The sequence below is a fragment of the Podarcis vaucheri genome (assembly GCF_965113315.1).
Source record: "Podarcis vaucheri genome assembly, chromosome: Z".
NCBI lineage: Eukaryota > Metazoa > Chordata > Lepidosauria > Squamata > Lacertidae > Podarcis > Podarcis vaucheri.
Window position 1 is genome coordinate 3,671,915 of NC_138758.1, and position 20,210 is coordinate 3,692,124.

Consider the following 20,210-nt stretch of genomic DNA (forward strand, 5'->3'; position numbering starts at 1 on the left):
GAGACTTTACAGTGGTACCTCGGTTTTTGAACATCTCGGAAGTCAAACGTTTTGGTTTTTGAATGCCGTAAACCCGGATGTAAATGCTTGTTTTTGAACACTTTTTGGAAGTTGAACATGCCACGCGGCTTCTGCTGAGTGCAAGATCCTGAATGCTAGCTGTCGGCTATTGAGGTTTCGGCTTTTGAAAGTTTCAGAACTCAAATGGTCTTCCGGAATGGATTATATTTGAAAACCGAGGTACCACTGAACCTGTAGTCCCAAGTGGCCTCCCAAACAAGTACCCTTCAGGCCTGACCCTGCTTAGTTTCTGAGATCAGACGAAATCAGGGTCATGTGGCCATAAAATTTCTGCATCAGTTGTGATATTTAGTTGTTGCTGTTAGAAAAAGGCCTCACAAAAATCGGCAGCCTTTTAGTATGCATTACTCCTGATAGGTACAGTTTGCACATGCAATTTTGCCTAATACTGTGGTACCTCAGTTGTCAAACATAATCCATTCTAGAAGACCGTTCAACTTCTGAAACGTTTGACAACCGAGGAGCAAAGGGTCAATGGAGAAAATGGGGGGGGGCACGGAGATGCAGTGGAAGCCATTCAACTTCCGAGGTGTGTTCAAAAACGGAAGCATTCACTTCCAGGTTTTTGGTGTTTGAAAACCAAAATGTTTGGCTTCTGAGATGCTCAAAAACTGAGATAGCACTGTATGAACATTTTTGCAAGATTTTTTACTGATACAAATTACTTTTGTACATTATTTTCAGCAATATATGCATTTTTAATGGAGAATACTCCCAATATATGCATTTCTGTACACTTTATTTTTTTGGCTAGAGAACTGCATTGCAAAATTTTGAGAGGTGCAAGTTTCGAAGGACAGCTGTGTTTCATACTTTGGGGAAACATGAGTTAGGCATACTCAAATTAACACGCTATTTTGTTTCCAGTATTTTAAAACCCAACTGCTGCAAATCACAGCTGCATTTGACTCATGCCCCTCACTCCTTCCTTGGCTGCAATAAATCCAGCAGAAAGCATGAACTACGGGGCCTATTGGAAAGTCAAAATCCAAAGAGGCAAATGGGTATCACAGCTGAGGAAGCCACAAAAAGCAAGCAACAAGGAAAAAACACAAGCTGTGTGTCATGCCGATTGTCGGCAAAACACTTGGAAGTGGAAATCTGGAGCTTTGAAGCCTTGCATCTGTCATTGAAGAGAAAATGAGGGGTTGGAAGTGCCTTGATGGAAATGAAGTGCAACAGGGGCAAACACAGGCAAATGGCAAGTAAGTGTGAAAATGGACCATAGCTCTTCACCAACACTTCTAAGTCCTTTGGGTAGAGGCTGCAGCTCAGTGGTAGAGCATCTGGCTTGCATGCAGAAGATCCCATGTTCGATCCCTGGCATCTCCAGGTAACGATGGGAGTGTCACCTGCCAGGCACTCTGAAGAGCTACCATACCTTGCAGAAACCACTGCTTTGGGGAAGTGTTCCGTGGTAGAACATCTACTTTGCATGTGGAAGGTCCCAGATTTAATCCTTGATGGCATCCCCAGGTTGGAGCAGGAAATACTGCCTGCCTGAAACCCTGGAGAGCCACTGCCACTGTGTATTGTTTCTCAAACTTGGGCCCCCAGCTGTTGTCCCCATCACCCATGACCACTTGTCCCATTAGCTATGGATAATGGGAGTCGTAGTCCAACAACAACTGGAGACCCAAGTTTGAGAAACACTGCTAGGCAATCCAAGAGTATTAAAATGCATCCAAGAGTATTAAAAGAACTGGCAGATGTGATCTCAGAACCACTGGCAGTCATCTTTGAGAATTCCTGGAGAACAGGCGAAGTCCCGGCAGACTGGAGGAGGGCAAATGTTGTCCCTATTTTCAAAAAGGGGAAAAGAGAGGACCCAAATAATTACCGCCCAGTCAGTCTGACATCAATACCAGGGAAGATTCTGGAACAGATCATTAAGCAAACAGTCTGTGAGCACCTAGAAAGGAATGCTGTGATCACCAATAGTCAGCATGGATTTCTGAAAAATAAGTCATGTCAGACTAACCTGATCTCGTTTTTTGACAGAATTACAAGCCTGGTAGATGAAGGGAACGCAGTGGATGTAGCCTACCTTGATTTCAGCAAGGCATTTGACAAGGTGCCCCATGATATTCTTGTAAAGAAGCTGGTAAAATGCGGTCTTGACTATGCTACCACTCAGTGGATTTGTAACTGGCTGACTGCCCGAACCCAAAGGGTGCTCATCAATGGTTCCTCTTCATCCTGGAGAAGAGTGACTAGTGGGGTGCCACAGGGTTCTGTCTTGGGCCCGGTCTTATTCAACATCTTGGATGATGGACTCAAGGGCATCCTGATCAAATTTGCAGATGACACCAAACTGGGAGGGGTGGCTAACACCCCAGAGGACAGCATCACACTTCAAAACGACCTTGACAGATTAGAGAACTGGGCCAAAACAAACAAGATGAACTTTAACAGGGAGAAATGTAAAGTATTGCACTTGGGCAAAAAAAATGAGAGGCACAAATACAAGATGGGGGACACCTGGCTTGAGAGCAGTACATGTGAAAAGGATCTAGGAGTCTTGGTTGACCACAAACTTGACATGAGCCAACAGTGTGACGCGGCAGCTAAAAAAGCCAATGCAATTCTGGGCTGCATCAATAGGAGTATAGCATCTAGATCAAGGGAAGTAATAGTGCCACTGTATTCTGCTCTGGTCAGACCTCACCTGGAGTACTGTGTCCAGTTCTGGGCACCACAGTTCAAGAAGGACACTGACAAACTGGAACGTGTCCAGAGGAGGGCAACCAAAATGGTCAAAGGCCTGGAAACGATGCCTTATGAGGAACGGCTAAGGGAGCTGGGCATGTTTAGCCTGGAGAAGAGGAGGTTAAGGGGTGATATGATAGCCATGTTCAAATATATAAAAGGATGTCACATAGAGGAGGGAGAAAGGTTGTTTTCTGCTGCTCCAGAGAAGCGGACACGGAGCAATGGATCCAAACTACGAGAAAGAAGATTCCACCTAAACATTAGGAAGAACTTCCTGACAGTAAGAGCTGTTCGACAGTGGAATTTGCTGCCAAGGAGTGTGGTGGAGTCTCCTACTTTGGAGGTCTTTAAGCAGAGGCTTGACAACCATATGTCAGGAGTGCTCTGATGGTGTTTCCTGCTTGGCAGGGGGTTGGACTTGATGGCCCTTGTGGTCTCTTCCAACTCTATGATTCTATGATCAAACAAATCACAAATTAATAAGCCGTGGCTCAGTGTACTTTGTGAACCAGACTGTTTTCCCTCTTGATTTATTTGCGCGCTCTCTCTCTCTCTCTCTCTCTCTCTCTCACACACACACACACACACCAAGCTTTAACTCAGTTGTGTTTGACACTCACTGAGTCATTTCAATTTCAATTTCAAGAGGCCTGAGGGTAAACATTATTAACACGTTTGTACTGCGTTGTAATATCATAAAACTCATCCTTACGGGACAGTTAATACAGTTGCATTTCCCCCCTTTAAAAAATCAATTTAAGGCAAAACAATCCCCCTTTTAACTTTTTTTCCTAATTAAGGAAAGAGGCATGATATGGTGTAGGACTACAATTCTCATCATCCCCAATGGTAGGCCATCTTGGCTAGAGCTGATGGGAGTTGCAGTCCAACAAAATCGGGGGCGGACACAGGTGTTCCTCATTCCTCAAATTACTGGATGCAGCCAAACCTGGGAAATTTCATAGAAAGTCGATATGGTGTAGTGGTTAGAGTGTCAAACTAAGGACTGGGAGACTAGGGTTCAAATCCCCACTCGGCCATGAAGCTCACTGGGTGACCCTGGGCCAATCACTGCCCTCAGTCTAACCTACCTCACAGGGCTGTTGTAGGGATTAATTGAAGAAGAGGAGAACCATGTGCGCCACCTTGAGCTCCTTTGAGAAAAAGGTGAGATAGAAATGCAATAAACGAGTAATGAATAGGGGACTTCCAGGGTGGCGCCATCGGCAATGGCGGACTCCCTCTGAACTGGAGGGACTAGCTCCACGCGAAACGGGTCTTCTCCGCTACGGCGAAGCGGGGACCCTTTGAAAAATCACAGGCGGATGAAGCCTGTGACCATGGGACTCGGCGGGCACCCTTAGCGCCCCCCAACCCGCAAAGGAACCCACTAACGGGCTCCAAAGTGAAGAGGGGGAAGTGGCGCGGTGCTGTGAGTCAACTATTTCCGTGGAGCGAAGCCGCATAGCCGTAGCCGGAGAGCGCTGCCTTTTTCCTGGGACAATTTGGACTCTAAAATAAGCACCCATGAGTACTTAAACTTTGAACAACTGGACCTTAAATAAGGACTTACGACCAGAAAGGAATTGGATTTTAAAAATTTATTTCAATTTGGTACTGAACAGGAAGGTCTAAACAGGAAGTCAGCCTTCCGTTCTTTTGTAGACAGAATAAAGCAAAGACAACGTAAACTAGAGCTCAGGACATCTGAAGAAGTGTGCATGCACACGAAAGCTCATACCAAGAACTAACTTAGTTGGTCTTTAAGGTGCTACTGGAAGGAATTTTTTTATTTTGACTATGGCAGACCAACATGGCTACCTATCTGTAACTAGAGCTCAGGAAATCACCTTTAAAGGATTGGATTTCATCATTTAAAATTGTGGAACCCCCCTTCGACAGCAGGAGAAGAAGGGGGATCTTTTTTTGACTGTTTAAAGTGAGTTTAATGTAAAGCAACTTTCCTCTGTCCTGATCCTGGAGCGGGGTGTCAGGAGTGACGTTTGAAGCTCATTGACCAGAGACAAACGTTTTTGACAGGAAGCTAAAAGAAGAGAAATATAGTGATTCCACTGTTTCCCTCCGCATTTTAAAGGAACAAATATTGACAAAATATCTCAAAAAGGGAAACTTTGTTGCAGGAACAAATAGAAGCTTTCCCCCTAGAGGGAGACTGTGAAACTGTAACCAATTCCAGGGAGCCGGCAGCTGTTACACATTACAATCGTGGGAACAGACATTTGACCTTGCAGGACAATGTATTCAGAAGCTCTGTTGTGTGCTTTCTATAAAACAAATGCCCTACTGGAACAGTTACATGAGAAGATGAATTTGATGGCGACTTCGACTAGAAACTTTGAACAGGCAGTGGGAAATTTTGAACAGACAGTGGGAAAATATGTGGAGCCCACCCAGGAATCAAATCAGGAGTGTGTCTTGACAGAACAGGCCCAACAGGAATATGAGCTTTCGGATTTGACAAATGAACTTGGAAAAAGCCAGATTTGGAAAGGAAAAGTTTGGTTTGGCCTGGAAATGGGGGGGCTGGATTGACCCCCCCCCCATGCTGGGATGTTTGGACTTTTCAAATCTGGAAATGGGCTGTGAGATGTTTGGGATTGTGGGGGCTCTTAATTTTGGAGGGTTTTTGAAACATGCTTTAAAATACCATATGGAATTTAGTGTTGAATATGGAAAAGGGGCTGATCTGTCGAGAAGGGTCAAAAATATTGCCAAGCTGGAGTTACCACGAGCAGGAGACAAGGGAAAATGCAGTTACAAATATGAAGAAGAGCTGCGGAAGGGACATGGAAGAGACTTGAGGGCCTCGGATATAAGGTTGCCAGGTTAATGGGTTAGATCGATGGGATAATAAGGACTGACAAAACCCGGAACCAGGAGGAAGGGACGCTGGATTAAGATGGGATCTGTTTGTATTTCTTTTTTTTTTACCATTAGGACTGTTTTGTAAAATTGATGAATGTCAGAAAAATGTTGGAATGAAATTACTTGGCTTTAGTAAAGATGTTTAAAGAATTATGAAAGAATATTATGGTTATGAGAAGTTGGTAAGGATAAGATCTAAGCTTTAAGTTTCAAGGTTTATTTTTTTATATAGAAAGTTAATATTAAAACAGTTTAAGGTAATTAATGACAGAATAGTATGAAATATGGAAAGGATTTGCTGGGATAATTAATAACTAGGATACAAAGAAAGGGAGGACAAGGAGGTCAAAGAAAGAAGGTAATGACAGTTGAGGATTTGAGAACAATGAATTTGTTTTTAAATGTTTTATGTGTATTTTTGTTTTTTTTCTGTTTCTTTTTCTTATTTTTGAATTTGTATTTGTATTTGTATTGTTGGAAGGGGTTTGTTTTTTTTCTTTTTCTACTTTGTTAACTATTTTTATTTTGTACTTTCTTCTTTTTTTATTTTGTAACATTTTGAAAATTTCAATATCTTATAAAAAATAAATAAATAAACGAGTAATAAATAATTTTTTTTTTGCTGCCTAAGGCAACTGATGGTGTTTCCCCATTCAGTTTACTGAAACCAACTGAACTGGCAGCTGAATTGTAATTTGACACTGGTCATGGAAGGCTTGCTTGGAGGGTACAGGACACAGAGCTCTGTCCTCCAACAGAGGGGAACAACCAAAAGTCTCAGGAGGAATGGTGGGAAGGGGATGAATCCATCTGCGCTCCCTTCCTTACCAATCAGCCCACTCTGCCTAACTGTACAACTAACTCTGGACACAGCTCTGTGTGGATATTGGTGGAATTGAAGACGAACACTGTTCCATTCCAGGTAGGAAATACATGACACACCAAGAAGTGAATCAAGGTTGAAGCAGAGCTGTAAAACCCACTTGGCTGCACCCACTTCTGTCAAATAAAAAACAACCAAACCTGGATGCTTGCACATTCCCCATGTGCTGAAAATGGGGAACCACCTACCAGCATGCAAATCCCATCATCCCTGACTACTGGCCATGTTGGGTGGGGCTGTTGGGAGTTGGAGTCCAAGAACATCTGTGTGGAAAACAAAGGTCCTCTCACTCCTGCTTAAGTGCCTCTTTGCACCTAATATTTATCACTGCCCGCCTTAAGCTGCTTAAAATTGGAGCAGCTGAATATGCCAAACACCTGAATGCTCCTCAGGGGAATGAGGATTGACTGATGGCCGGCAACCTGGGTTTGCCCACTATAACATGTGAAAATGGTGAAAGGCTGACTTTGGCAAGGATGCCCCTTCCTAACAAGAGTGCTGAATCCACAACCCGCTCAAGAGATTCCCTGTTCAGTTCTTGCCAATGGTTCAGTTCCTAATACAATTGTCAAACGTGACTCCAACCATGTAAGCCAACAGTTAGTTTTTATCTGCTGCTCTCTGTACCTCACCATCTATTAATTACCATACTTATTTAATTAGTCCTTCAGGAATTGCGTGCTACAGAAAACATTAAAGGATGTCAAATGCAAGTTGTCCATTAGTGCAAGACATTACCAAAAAAAAAAAAAAGAAGAAGAAGAAGAGAAGAGAAGGTTAACTGATAAACGTTGCGGAGGGCAGTGACTTAATTGACTTGGGCTGCTGATGTAATGGGCTCATGGCACTGACTGACACAATTTATGTTAACATATTAGAAAAGGGGAGGGAGATGCTTTTGAGAAGAACAGGGTGTCCGAGCAAATGTTTGATGCGAAAAATGCTTAATTGACTTCATTAGACTCAACAGAAGAGAACTAGACTTCCTTGTGCAAAGTGGAGCATCACTAGGAGCAAAATACGTTCTCCAGGCTAATGGTTTTCAAGTGGGGAAGCAAGTCCCCCACTCCCTTGCATAAAGGAGTTCAGAGATGCATGCTTTTAGGGTGGGGGGAACTCTCTCTCTCTCTCTCTCTCTGTTAAGCATTCTTGCTTATTAATAGTTTTGTAGCAAAGTAATTTTAGATCCTGGACTTTAATGGCCCTACAGAGGGTGTGGAATATGCATTACTTCATTTCTGAAGCACACAATTGGCATATCTCTCCTTTCATCCAGCCTGTCCCTACTTCTACATTCCAGGTACGTCACAGCAAAAGGATCAAGAAAAAAGAAAAGAAAAACAGCCTGCCAATCCAGATTTTTGTTTTTTTAAAAGAAAGGTATGTGCACTTTTGCATTTTAATCTCATACAAATCATAGCACCATCATGACTAAAGGAAGAAAATAAGGTTTGCTTCAGATGCTAAGAACATTTATTGGGGAATAAGCCCCATCCCATTGTAGAAAAGGCTAATAAGTTTTTAAAGTAAGAATAACAAAACCAACATCTGCAACCATGTATGTACCCAGCCTCTGGCTACAATCTTTTTTAAAGGAAGGGAGGGAGGATGTTGTGCCAACCAGAGCTAGTCCAAGTGAGCATTGCCATGCCCAGGCCAGCTCTGGTGCTAAGGCTGGCTAGTTTGCCACTGCCACATCATCAGCTGCTCTCTAGTTGGTCACCTGAGACCTCCCTAGCCCAAGGGATCCTGGACTTCTCTCCAAAGTCCAGCAATCAGTGCACCACTTTTGCAATTAGGATCTCAAGCCATTCACAGCTATCCTGGGAGACACATCACTTTCATATAGTCAGTGCTAGCTGTTACTTGTGTGATTGAACACTAAGCATACTGAGCATAGTTAATGGTCTTCAAGCTTAGGTCCCGAGACATTGTTGTTGTTGGACCCCAACTTCCATAATTCCTACCCAGGTTAGCTGATGTTTTGGATTGTCAAAGTGAAGGGACAGTGGTAGCTAGGGATGGGTGAATACATACGTTTCTGTTACTTTCTGTTTTTTCCAACTTTTCTTCTCCATATTTCTACATCAGATTGCCTTTTTTTTTGTTTTTAACTCATCATGAATACCCCTTAGCATTTAGGGGCAAATTTCTGCCATACACATTTTTATATGCAATCTGCCTAATACAGTGGTACCTCAGGTTACAGACGCTTCAGGTTACAGACTCTACTAACCCAGAAATAGTACCTCAGGTTAAGAACTTTGCTTCAGGATGAGAACAGAAATCACGCAGCGGTGGCGCGGCAGGCCCCATTAGCTAAAGTGGTACCTCAGGTTAAGAACAGTTTCAGGTTAAGAACGGACCTCCAGAATGAATTAAGTTCTTAACCCCAGGTACCACTGTAAACACATTTTTCCAAAGCAATTTCCCCTAGTTATAATGCATCTTTGCATGCTATTTTTACTAACACATGCATTTACATGCCCACTTTGTTCTTGTATGTGCGTTTTTGTACACATTGTTTGACTGGAGAACTCAATGCAAAATTCAGAGAAGTGTGACTTTCAAAGGATAGTTGTGTTTTTCTTTGCATTTGGAAAATACAAATTTTAAAAGTTAGTCTTTAAATGTGAATTGAACTGAACTCCCCCCCCCATTCCCTAGTGGTAGAGCACTTGCTTTGCATGCAGAAGGTTCCATGCTCAATCCCTGGTTTCCCCAGATATAGCTGGAAAAGACATGGCTCTGGAACTCTGGAGAGTCACTACCAGTCGGTGTCAGTGAGTCTTCCTCAACAGGTTCCTGACTACAAGTCCCATTAGGCCCCAGCCAGCACAGGAAATGGCCAGGGATGATGTGGGGCAGAGGACCAGAAACATCTGAAGGATGCCAAGCTGGAGGCTGGCTTGGACCCTGACAGACACTGGAAGAATTTAATCTTAACAAAAGCTAAAACATGGGGTTGAAAGCAAGAGGCTGTTTTTAATATTCTTTTTCCTATTCTCTTTCAGATGGCTTTCTTGTAAAAAATGCTGCAGTCCTATAAGGTTTTAACTGCCTGTAATGTTTTTCAAATCTTAGGTAGTTTTATTGAACGATATTTGCTGGCCCAATTTACTCTTTTATTATTCCAGCCAGTTATTTGGCTTTACATTTTTTTGGGTGTAGTATGATGATTTTGTAAGATGTTTACTTTTATTTGATGTGAGTTTTGCAGATTTATTTGCACTTAGATATTGTATAGAAGGCACTTTGAGAGGGATACACACACACACACACACACACACACACACACACACACACAATCTCTCAAGTGGTGAGAGATTTCAGAGGTACCAGGCACTTAACAAGGATTTGATGATTTCCCAGGAATGAAGATTAATGGAGACTGTGGTGCCTTCAGGGCATATTATTTTATTTATACCTATCTACAAGCTAAGCTTAGGATGGAGTGTCTCATAGAACTGACATAGAACAGATCTTGTCTCCCTCATTAGGTTCCCAGGGATATCCCCAGGTCATAGCTTTTTGGGTCCAGCACAGAGAATGACAAGCCTCTATGTATCCAGATCCCAATAGCCAAAACCTACATGCACACAGACCCCTTTGGCCTATGGCTCTCCATCTTAGGACAATGTGGCATCCAGCCAGGTGAGGTGTGAAAAGGCCCACTCATTTGTCCCTATGGCAGAAGAACAACGTCTTTAAGATGCTGAGCGGCTAAGACCAAAGGAACTGGTTTGACTGGTTCAGCAGGATGCCTCTTCTGGATTCTAACTTCAGAGGTTCAGGGCCATGGGCAACTGTGAATGGTGCATGCACAGCTGTCAGTTCATCCAGGCTTCAGCACAGTGTCATTTACTCTGACTGGTAGTGGGCCCCAGGGTTTCAGGCTGGAGTCTCTTAGCCTTTTCTTCTCCCAAAGATATCCCACAAGGCAGTGGATGTTTAGGACCAGAGTTTTCCTTCTTCCCAGGTGGACGAGCCCCATCTGCCCCTCACTTCCCTCTACAGCACATGCAGAAACTGCTTTCTTGACTATTGGGCCCACTATAGGTATCATTCACTCAATCTGCTGGAGCCTGTCTTGCATGCAGGGGAAGTTCCTAGCTCACCAGGGTCTGAGACCCATCAGCTCCCCATACCTGGTTTACCCAGTCACTAAAAGTCATTTTCCAGGGTGTGGCCGCTGTCTCATGCTGACACCTTCTGGAAGCCCCAGCTGAGAGATGAGTGCAGGGGGGGGGACCAAAGGTGACAAACTCCCCCAGAAGGAGCATGATGCGTCCCCCTCTCCTAACACCCCACACACAACATGGCAGCATTTAAAATGTCACAACCTAGAGAGCTGAAATGCTATGGCCATTCTCCTTCATCAGCTGCAGCATGGCTGCTTGAGGGCTTGTGCTGGAGGAGGAGGAGGAGGAGGAGGAGAAGGGGGCAGTTTGGAGAAACGAGGCCACTGCAATCCCCACCCCATTCCTTTCAGCACCCTCCTGTTTCAAAGCCTGGCAGCATGACCCAAAGATTCCAGCAGGAGTCTTTCATTTTGTTTCAGCTCTGAACATTTCCTCCAGCTGTTCCCAACAGAAATACCATGGCCTTCACCTTCAAAAGCCTGCTCACAGGGTGTGAGGGGTTTCTATGTGAAACGATGTCTACTGGTTTTTATATACTGATTTGATAGAGAGAGAAAAGTGCCGGAGGCGGGGGTGGTGGTGAGGACATGTGGGGAAACGGTGAAGAAAATATGTGTGCACGGGGGCATTTGATAAAATGAAAAGCAGCTTTTGAAAGGTGAGATTCAGCTCTGAAAGACAAGCTGCTTCCCAGGAAAAGTTTCTTTTTTTATAAGATATTTATTAAGATTTTTTAAAAGTATAACAACAGAAAAAAATAAACAAAAAATAATAATAACAAAAATACAAAATAAAAATAGTTAAAAAACACACAGGTTTTCCATTACTTATTTTCTTTTAGCTTGTTTCCCGGACCTCCTCATACCTCCCTTTTTTGTATTCCACTTCCATCTGTTGAATCAGCAAATCCTTACCCTCTTTAATTATCCTAATCTTGATCTTAAAAATAATAGCATTAAATTTTTACCTATTTATAACCCTTTTTTCATATTCCCTTAAAGCATCACAGCTGGAAACCACTTAATTTCTATCCACCCAGGAAAAGTTTCAGGGGGCCAACTGTTGGACAAGGGTTCACCCTGACGGCTAAAGCTCTGTGGCAGAGCATCCATTTTGCAAGCAGAAGGTCCCAAGTTCAGTCTCTGGAACCTGGGGAAACTTTTTCAGCCTGATGGCCATGTTCCCTTCTCAGCAACCATCAGAGGATGCAGGCCAGTGGTGAGCAGGGCCAGAGGCCAAAGTGACTGGATGAATGAATGCAAATTTTACACTTCTACAATAGGCTAGCTTCTGCACATACATCTTTCTATCCTCTGCCCAGGGGAGCAAGAGGCATGGTCAAAGCTCAAAGACACATCCCAGTCAGGCAAAACCACTCAAGGAAGGTGCAAGGCTGGACAGAGTGTATGCAGCCTGCAGAGAGATCTAGGGGCCAGATAGAGAGACTTGAAAGAGCCACACTCACGAGTCTTTTGCACCCCAGTATTTATCCAGGTTCATAATCGTTCTCCAGGGCTTCAAAGCAGAGAAAAGCCTTTTTAATCACCTGTGACTTGAGACCCTTTTAGCTAGAGAAGCAACTCAGAGACGCAATTTCCAATGTTCATTCTTCCACACAAACGGAGACGCGCCAGCAGCCAGCCACACAAGCCCAGGTGCATGAATACTTCAAGGCACAATGGGCATTAAGGGGCCTCTTAATGCTTCCGTCGGAATTAAGAGGCTGTTATTCAAAGTGGGAGGTCGGGTGGCAATTTCCTTTAGAGCAGATGTTGGACCAAATGCATTTTGGTTCAGAGAGAGACTGATTTACAGGTATCAAAGGGCTTGCTTAGGATTTATTACTGCTGCTGTTGTTTTCCAGGTCTCCACTTCTAATGGGTTTGTCCCAGGCCACCATACTGGACTGGGAAAGTTTATCCACCATAGTTCCTGTGCTGGTTCCTTTAAGACTGGATTACTGCAGTACCCTCTATGTGGGGCTTCCCTCATAGATGCAGTTAGTGCAGAAAGCTGCAGCACGATAACGGACAGGAGGAAGGCCCTGTTAATACCTGTGCTCAGATATCTGCACTGGTTGCTGCTTTGCTACTGGGCCCCATTCCAGATGCTTCTATTAGCATATGCAGCCGTTAACAACTTGGGACCAGTTCACCTACGAGATCTCCTTATACCTACATGTGCCCAACTGGCTGCTTCACTTAGTGGAATTGGCACCACTGCAGGTGTCACATAATATCCATTTCACATCTGTAAGAAATTGATCTCTTAGTGTGACAGCACCCACACTTTGGAACTCCCTGTCTATTAACATCAGGAAGAAACCTTCACTGTACTCTTTTTGGCACATTTTTGTTTAGACGAGCCTACATAGATATCTAGAATACTAATGTGTCTTTAGTTTATTCCTAATTTTAATTTACTGAACATTTTAATTGCTTTTACTAATGATTTTTGTTGTTTTTGTAAAGCATTTTGAGGTTGTTGGGTTTTTTTATAAGTGGTATATAAATTTTATGAAATAAATAAACAATAGCCTGTCTCATTTTGAACACACAAAATGAAAGTGACACTCTTGAGCATGTGCAAAGTGTTTTCCCTTGCTGCAGTGGATATCCAGATAGCCACTAAGCATATGATTAGGAGGGGGCTTGCACTGAAAGCAGGACTGAACTCTCCACACAACAGCTGACGGATGAAAATTTCAGCCCTGCTTTTTGCAGGGATTAGCTGTGTGACATATGATGTCAGGTGGAGGGCAGGTGAGTACAGCCTTAGGGAAATGGCCTTGCGGACCAAAGGAGGAGGCCTGTTAAGCCTGCATGGTGGAGGCGCCCCACCCCTGCACCTAAGACAAAGCCTGTGACCTCCAATGAGAACCCTCCCTCTTTGGAGAATCTATGGTGCCATGTCACAATTCTGTAATTGCATGAGGAAATGGCACTGGGAATGAGGAAAGTAAGCTTAGTAGATGCATGGGGCGGCAAGGGGAAATTTAATATTGAGGGAACAGCAGTTGGGTTTGTGAGCAGCATCAGCAATAGCACAGGCCCATATTCTTCCATTGCATATAACACCTATGCCTGCAGAACACTCCAAAGGTTCCAAAAGTTGTTTTTTCTTTTAAGGGTGAATTATAGTTTTGCCCTGGATAAAGATTGGGGGGGACGGACATCTGTGTAATTTTCTGTATGTGGTTCATGCTTTGGAGCTGTGGGTTTTATAGTCCTCATGTGGGCAGGAGCGTTGGTCTTCCTTCTTGGAGTGGCATTCTTGGGAACAATAGGGATCATAAAGCAGTATCCAGGCTCCTTAAGCCTGCTGTGCTCTCCCTAGGGAGAAGTGTGGGTTGTTCCAGCAGCTGCTGGGATCCTAAGAGCCACAGTAGGCAAGTACACCTCCCACCCCTTGCAAAGCGGTAGCCTGGGGTTTTTGGGGTGGGGGGTGGAGGACTTATTTCATTGGAACAGTAAATGTCCAGACCATGTCAAAAGCTGACTTTTTAAACATCACCACCTCCCCAAATTTCAAAGCACAGCACCAGGGTGCATTGGTGTGTGTGGGGGGGTGGGGTGTAGTACTTATAGAAATGCATGCTCAGTGTTCTGCAGGGTGAGTGGGAACCAAGTTTGTGTGGTGCTTTGGATGCTGGCCAAAAGGGGTTGGGAGGCTGCATTCCACCAAGAGCTTGGCAGTGTGCAGATCAGAGTGAGATCGCTCCATGTGGCACCCTGCCAAATGAGGTTAGCTAAGGAGGGAAAGAATTTCACGATGAGTCCTGGAGTGCGAGAGTTCATGGCCAGAGCAGAACAGGCTCATTAACTGGACTGTGCTGGTGTTGTGACCCATGGTCCAGGAACTTTGCACTGCACAGCAGGGAGATTCAGATGTGGTTCAGCTATTTCCTCAGAGAGATGACCACCATAATTGTACTCAAACTCTGGAGAACACAGCCCTACCACCATGCTCTGGCTCAGAAGATGTGTCAGTCTTAGTAAAGAAGGCAAAAGCAATGAATCAAGGCCAGGGCCAGCCAACTCTTCCATCCAGCCCACCCACGGCTTTGGTTGGCTACAATAGCCTGAGCAGGGCTCCTTGGAGCTGTCCAAGGTCCTGGGCACTTTCTCTGGGAGCTGTCCAAGTTGCATGCTCTCTCTGAGTCAACATTGCCTGCGTTCCCTAGGAACCTCTAGCACCCACTTGACCCTAGGCTGTAGAGAGCTCCTAAAGACAATGCCCTCAGTAGGAGGCCCTCTTCAGTGCGCTCATCTGCTCCCTGCTGGCACCCCATGGCCTGTTTCCTGAGATGAATCTGCAGAAATGGGCAGAAGGAGAATGCAAAATAAGTGAAGGCTGCTGCTCTCTCTTCACCCATGTTCCTGCTTGCTTAGAAGAGGGCATGTGAACAGGCAGTGATGGCACAGCAAGGAGGCTTGGGGGGGTGATGGTGGTCTCCTTGGACGACACTGTGGGCTTTGGCAAGTGCTCAGGGATGCCTATCTTGAATAGAACCCTCATCATCCTTTGTGAATGATGAGGTTTTTTTAATTGAAGTCTTCATAATACAATAAAATAGCTGCTACAAAAAATGCAAGTAGGATACAGAGTCCTCCCTTAAAAGTAATTCTTAGCCCTCCCCACCTACAGAAGATAGTAACTCCTCCCAGCTCTCACTTGGAGACCGACATTTCCATATCTCTTACCCAGGGTCCTTCATCAACCTTTTACCATCCCCATGAATATATACTCTGGACCTTAATAAAGCCCACAGACATGGACTTCAGAGAAAGAAAACAAGCAAACAAACAAAAAAGAATGAAAGGGAAAATGAGAAAAGAGAAGAGAAGAGAAGAGAAGAGAAGAGAAAGAAAATAAAAAGACAAAAGAAACATTAGAGAAAGCTACCAAAAAGTCCTTCCAATTTTCCATTTGCTAGTTATATTAAACAAAAAAGGATTATGTAAGACATTCAGTCCATGCTAACACCCATCTTCTCCACTTTCTATTAAGCAATATTTCTTTTAAGTCAAGGTGTTTTAGAATCATTCATTTCTTTTTCCCATTAGAAGTCCAAGACGGGTTCCCAAATTGTTGTTATTATTGGTAAATGTCAACCATATTTTCCCTTTAATATTAACTTTACCTCCATTAATTCCAACCACTGTAACTCCACACTGAATGATAGTAAATTCTTCCCTCCATGTCCATTTTAAAATCTCTCCACTGTGATCACATACTGGGATAATATTCCATAATTATATTCTTATTATATATCCTTTAGTTCATGTCCAATTCTGTATATTCACATTCCATTTCCTGTTGTATTTCCATGCCTATCTTAGAATCATAGAATCATAGAGTTGGAAGAGACCACAAGGGTCATTGAGTCCAACCCCCTGCCAAGCAGGAAACACCATCAGAGCACTCCTGACATATGGTTGTCAAGCCTCTGCTTAAAGACCTCCAAAGTAGGAGACTCCACCACACTCCTTGGCAGCAAATTCCACTGTCAAACAGCTCTGACTGTCAGGAAGTTCTTCCTAATGTTTAGGTGGAATCTTCTTTCTTGTAGTTTGAATCCATTGCTCCGTGTCCGCTTCTCTGGAGCAGCTGAAAACAACCTTTCTGCCTCCTCTATGTGACATCCTTTTATATATTTGAACATGGCTATCATATCACCCCTTAACCTCCTCTTCTCCAGGCTAAGCATGCCCAGCTCCCTTAGCCGTTTCTCATAAGGCATCGTTTCCAGGCCTATGACCATTTTGGTTGCCCTCCTCTTGATGCTAACCCTGTGACCAGGGCCAACTGAACTACCCGAAGGCATCAACGCACAGATACAAAGCTTCCTTATATTTAACCAAACCCTTGGCCCATCTCCTCCAGTAATGTCCACTCTACTTGAGAACCTGTAGAGCTGTGCCCAGAAAAGGCGGGGAACTTTCTATGGTTCTGCTGTTGAAGAGACTTTATGCTGGGAGTGCTGGGTGGGAATTGAATCAGGGACCAGACACACATAAAGCTGGGTGGGAATTGAATCAGGGACCAGACACACATAAAGCAGTGTATTCTGCCAGGAAGCTATTGCTTGCCCCCCTGAGGGACAGCACACCTTCCAGGATTCTAAGACCACAGCAGTGACATCAACAGTCTGCTGTAATTCTGAGGAATGCTAGAGGGCAGCACCAATCAGCACCAATCAGCAGAAATGCTAAAGAAAGCAAAGTGTGATTTATAGCAGAAATACTCCCCCTACCCACAAATCCTGACATAACTCAGTTTTATATATATATATATATATATATATATATATATATATATATATATATATATATATATATATATATATGCTTTCGTAGATTTTCACGGGTACAGGAATGCAGGTTTTGGTGTCTTCGGGTGTCTTCCCGTGTAAGAGTCGGGGTGTCTGGGCGATGTTTCGACGAGGTCTCACTCGTCATCTTCAGGCTGGTGCTTTCGGCTTCTTGTTACTGGAACAGAGCAGAATCTGGTGTTTGAGTTCCTATAAATACTGTTGAGGGGTGTGGTGTATAGCCTCCAACGTTCTGGGCAGAGAGGAAGTTCCTAGATTAGTGTGCCTTTTCTTCTTTTGTTCCTGAAGATGACGAGTGAGACCTCGTCGAAACGTCGCCCAGACACCCCGACTCTTACACGGGAAGACACCCGAAGACACCAAAACCTGCATATATATATATATATATATATATATATATATATATATATATATGGTTTTGGTGTCTTCGGGTGTCTTCCCGTGTAAGAGTCGGGGTGTCTGTGCCGAAAGCACCAGCCTGAAGATGACGAGTGAGACCTCGTCGAAACGTCGCACAGACACCCCGACTCTTACACGGGAAGACACCCGAAGACACCAAAACCTGCATTCCTGTACCCGTGAAAATCTACGAAAGCATATATATATATATATATATATATATATATATATATATATATATATATATTCCACCTCTCAAGACATTCTTTGTCTCTAGGGACATTCAAACCACTCTCCTCCCCACCCTGCTTCCTTGTGCACTTTCCATTTGGTTCATAGCAAGATGTCAAGGCCCTCCCATTGGAGGCTGCCCCACCCATCTTAGCCTGCCCCACCTGCCTCCTTACTTACAGCTGGTCAGTGGGTGGCTCTTGCCTGTCATTTTGCTCTGGCTTCACTTGCAGTTGGTCTCATTGTCTCCCACCCTTCTAGCCCCAATAGTCGCCAGCCAATAGTCAGTCAGCCTCGGAGGTATTGGGCCAGGATGCTACCCAAGAGGTGTGGGCTGAGTTGACTCATGCAGAGGAAAGGGGCATGCAGAGGAAAGTCCTGGGGTGGCAGAGTGCACTTCAGACTCTAGCCCTGATGGCCGTTTTACCCCGCTGCCAGAGGCATTATACTTGGAATCACAAGAGGGGAGAGTGCTGTTGCACTCAAGTCATGCTCATGGGCTTCTGGTTGGCCACTTTGAGAAAAGGATGCTGGACTAGATGGAGCATTGGCCTGATCCAGCAGTGATCACATTCAGGAATGTTCACCTAGGTTAAGAAAACCAGCCCAAACTACCTTTCCTTGCAAGTAAAATAATGAGTTAAAGGCTTTCTCTTTGATGGGCTGGCTTCCTAGCTACAGGGAGCTTCCACACTGAGGAGCAACTTTTACCTGCAGCCCAGTGTCACATGTAATTAACACCTCCTGCAGCCCACCTAGAGAAGAAATGAAGGAGTGACTCCCCCTTAGCCCTTGAGATGCTGCTGTACTGCAACTCCCATTATCCCCAGCAAGAAGGACAATGGTCAAGGATGTACTCCAACATCACTTTAAGGGAACCACATTGGCTTGTTAGCATCCATTTGTCTCAAGAAACAATGGAGTACACTTCCAAGGGTGAAGTCAAACTGTTGTGTCAGCAGCACCAAAGTGACCTCCCCAGGGTGCAAGCCTGGACAGTGTGTGTGAAGATCCTGGGCTGCCCAGACGACAAGACCCCTCTCTCGCTCTCGCTGAGGTGGTCCAAAGAAAAGCAGAGCAAGACATTTGGCACTAGCTTGGCTGCAGGAGTTCCCAGAAGGAGGCATACAAGGTGCCATCCTCTTAGGGACTCCACTCTGGATTTGTGTAGGGTTTACTCCTGAGCCCTTTCTTCTCCTGAAGATTTCCCACAAGCCAGTGGAAATTTAGGATCAGAGTTCTCCTTCTCCTAGATGAGGTACCTTTCCAGGCTGATGAGCCCCATCTGCCCCTCACTTCCCTTTACAGTACATGCAGAAACCGCTTTCTTGATTGTTGGACCCATTAGTGGTCTCATCCACTCAATCTTCCAGAGCCTGTCTTGGCATGCAAGGGAATTCCCTAACTCACAGAGGGTTTGAGACCCATTGGCTCCCCTCAACTGGTTTAGCCAGCAGTCAAAGCCCTTCCTGGGGTGTAGCTACTGTCACATGCTCATAGCTTCTGGGAGCCCCAGGTGACAGCAGGGTGGGACAAAAGGTGGACAAACTAGCCCAGAAGGAGCACAATGTGTCCCTCACCAAAGGCACTACCCCTCCCCTAACACCTCACACACCCAAATTGGCTACTCCTGCTCTAATTTATTAGGCTCAATGTGCTTCAGTTAAGAACTTCGTCAGGGCTTCTGTGAAGGAGGAATAACCATCGCTGCCTGCACAGAGCAGGTCTTTACCTGCAGAAATCAGAGGAATCAGAAAAGGCTTTAAAAACCCACCTGCTGTCCAGTTAAGGGCTATGTCCTCCCACTCCATCTGGCTTCAACTTGAACAAAGGCAGTGACTTACCGTAAAGAATGGTGATGAGGGAAACTGGCATGACAAGGATGCCCACCAACATGTCCGCCACTGCCAAGGACATCAGGAAGTAGTTGGTGGCATTTTGGAGCTTCTTCTCCAAGGAGACTGCCATGATGACCAGAATGTTCCCTCCAATAGTCAGTAGGATAATGATCAGGATGAGGAGGGCAGGCCAGTTCTTGTCCCCGATGGACTTCCGAGGGGCTGCTGCCCCCTCAGAGACATTCAGAGGATCGGACGTTGGTGAAGTCTGATTCAGAGTCAAATTGTGGCTCAGTGGCCCGGACATCAGGCCACTGTGTGGGCTAAAGTCTAGTGGGACTGACACTGTTGTAAGGCCAACAAGAACCCCAGCCCCATTAGTGGCACTCATCATTCATGCCAGTAATTGCCCCCTCTCCTTAAGAGCCCCTCAGTGTTAATCCCTTTTTCATTGGAAATAAGGTCCAAGGTAATAACTGGATCTCATGGCACCAGGGCCTCCAAGGTACTTGGCCTTCCATAGTGGATGAAAGCTTGTAGAAGCCACAGTGGAGTTCTTCCGGGATACCGTGAAGGCAGGACTCCGTGGCTTGAGAGGACCAATGGGCAAGAGGCAACGGGATCTTTGAAAGAACATCCAACTCATACTCAAGGTCAGCATTCTGCAAAGGAAAGACAGAGGCACCCTCATTTTTGCAGCAATC

General features: G+C 44.7%; 1 protein-coding gene across 12 annotated transcripts in view; it reads right to left on the bottom strand.

Moving 5' to 3' along the window:
- LOC309523559 (5-hydroxytryptamine receptor 2A-like) overlaps nt 1-20,210 on the bottom strand; it is a 266,095-nt gene that overhangs the window by 16,199 nt on the left and 229,686 nt on the right. For all 12 annotated transcript variants that reach the window (XM_082207460.1, XM_082207469.1, XM_082207461.1 and 9 more), the window contains one exon: nt 19,513-20,168. In XM_082207460.1, the coding sequence (XP_082063586.1) occupies nt 19,513-19,900 (388 nt within the window). In that variant the 5' untranslated portion in view covers nt 19,901-20,168. The remainder of the gene's footprint in view (nt 1-19,512; nt 20,169-20,210) is intronic.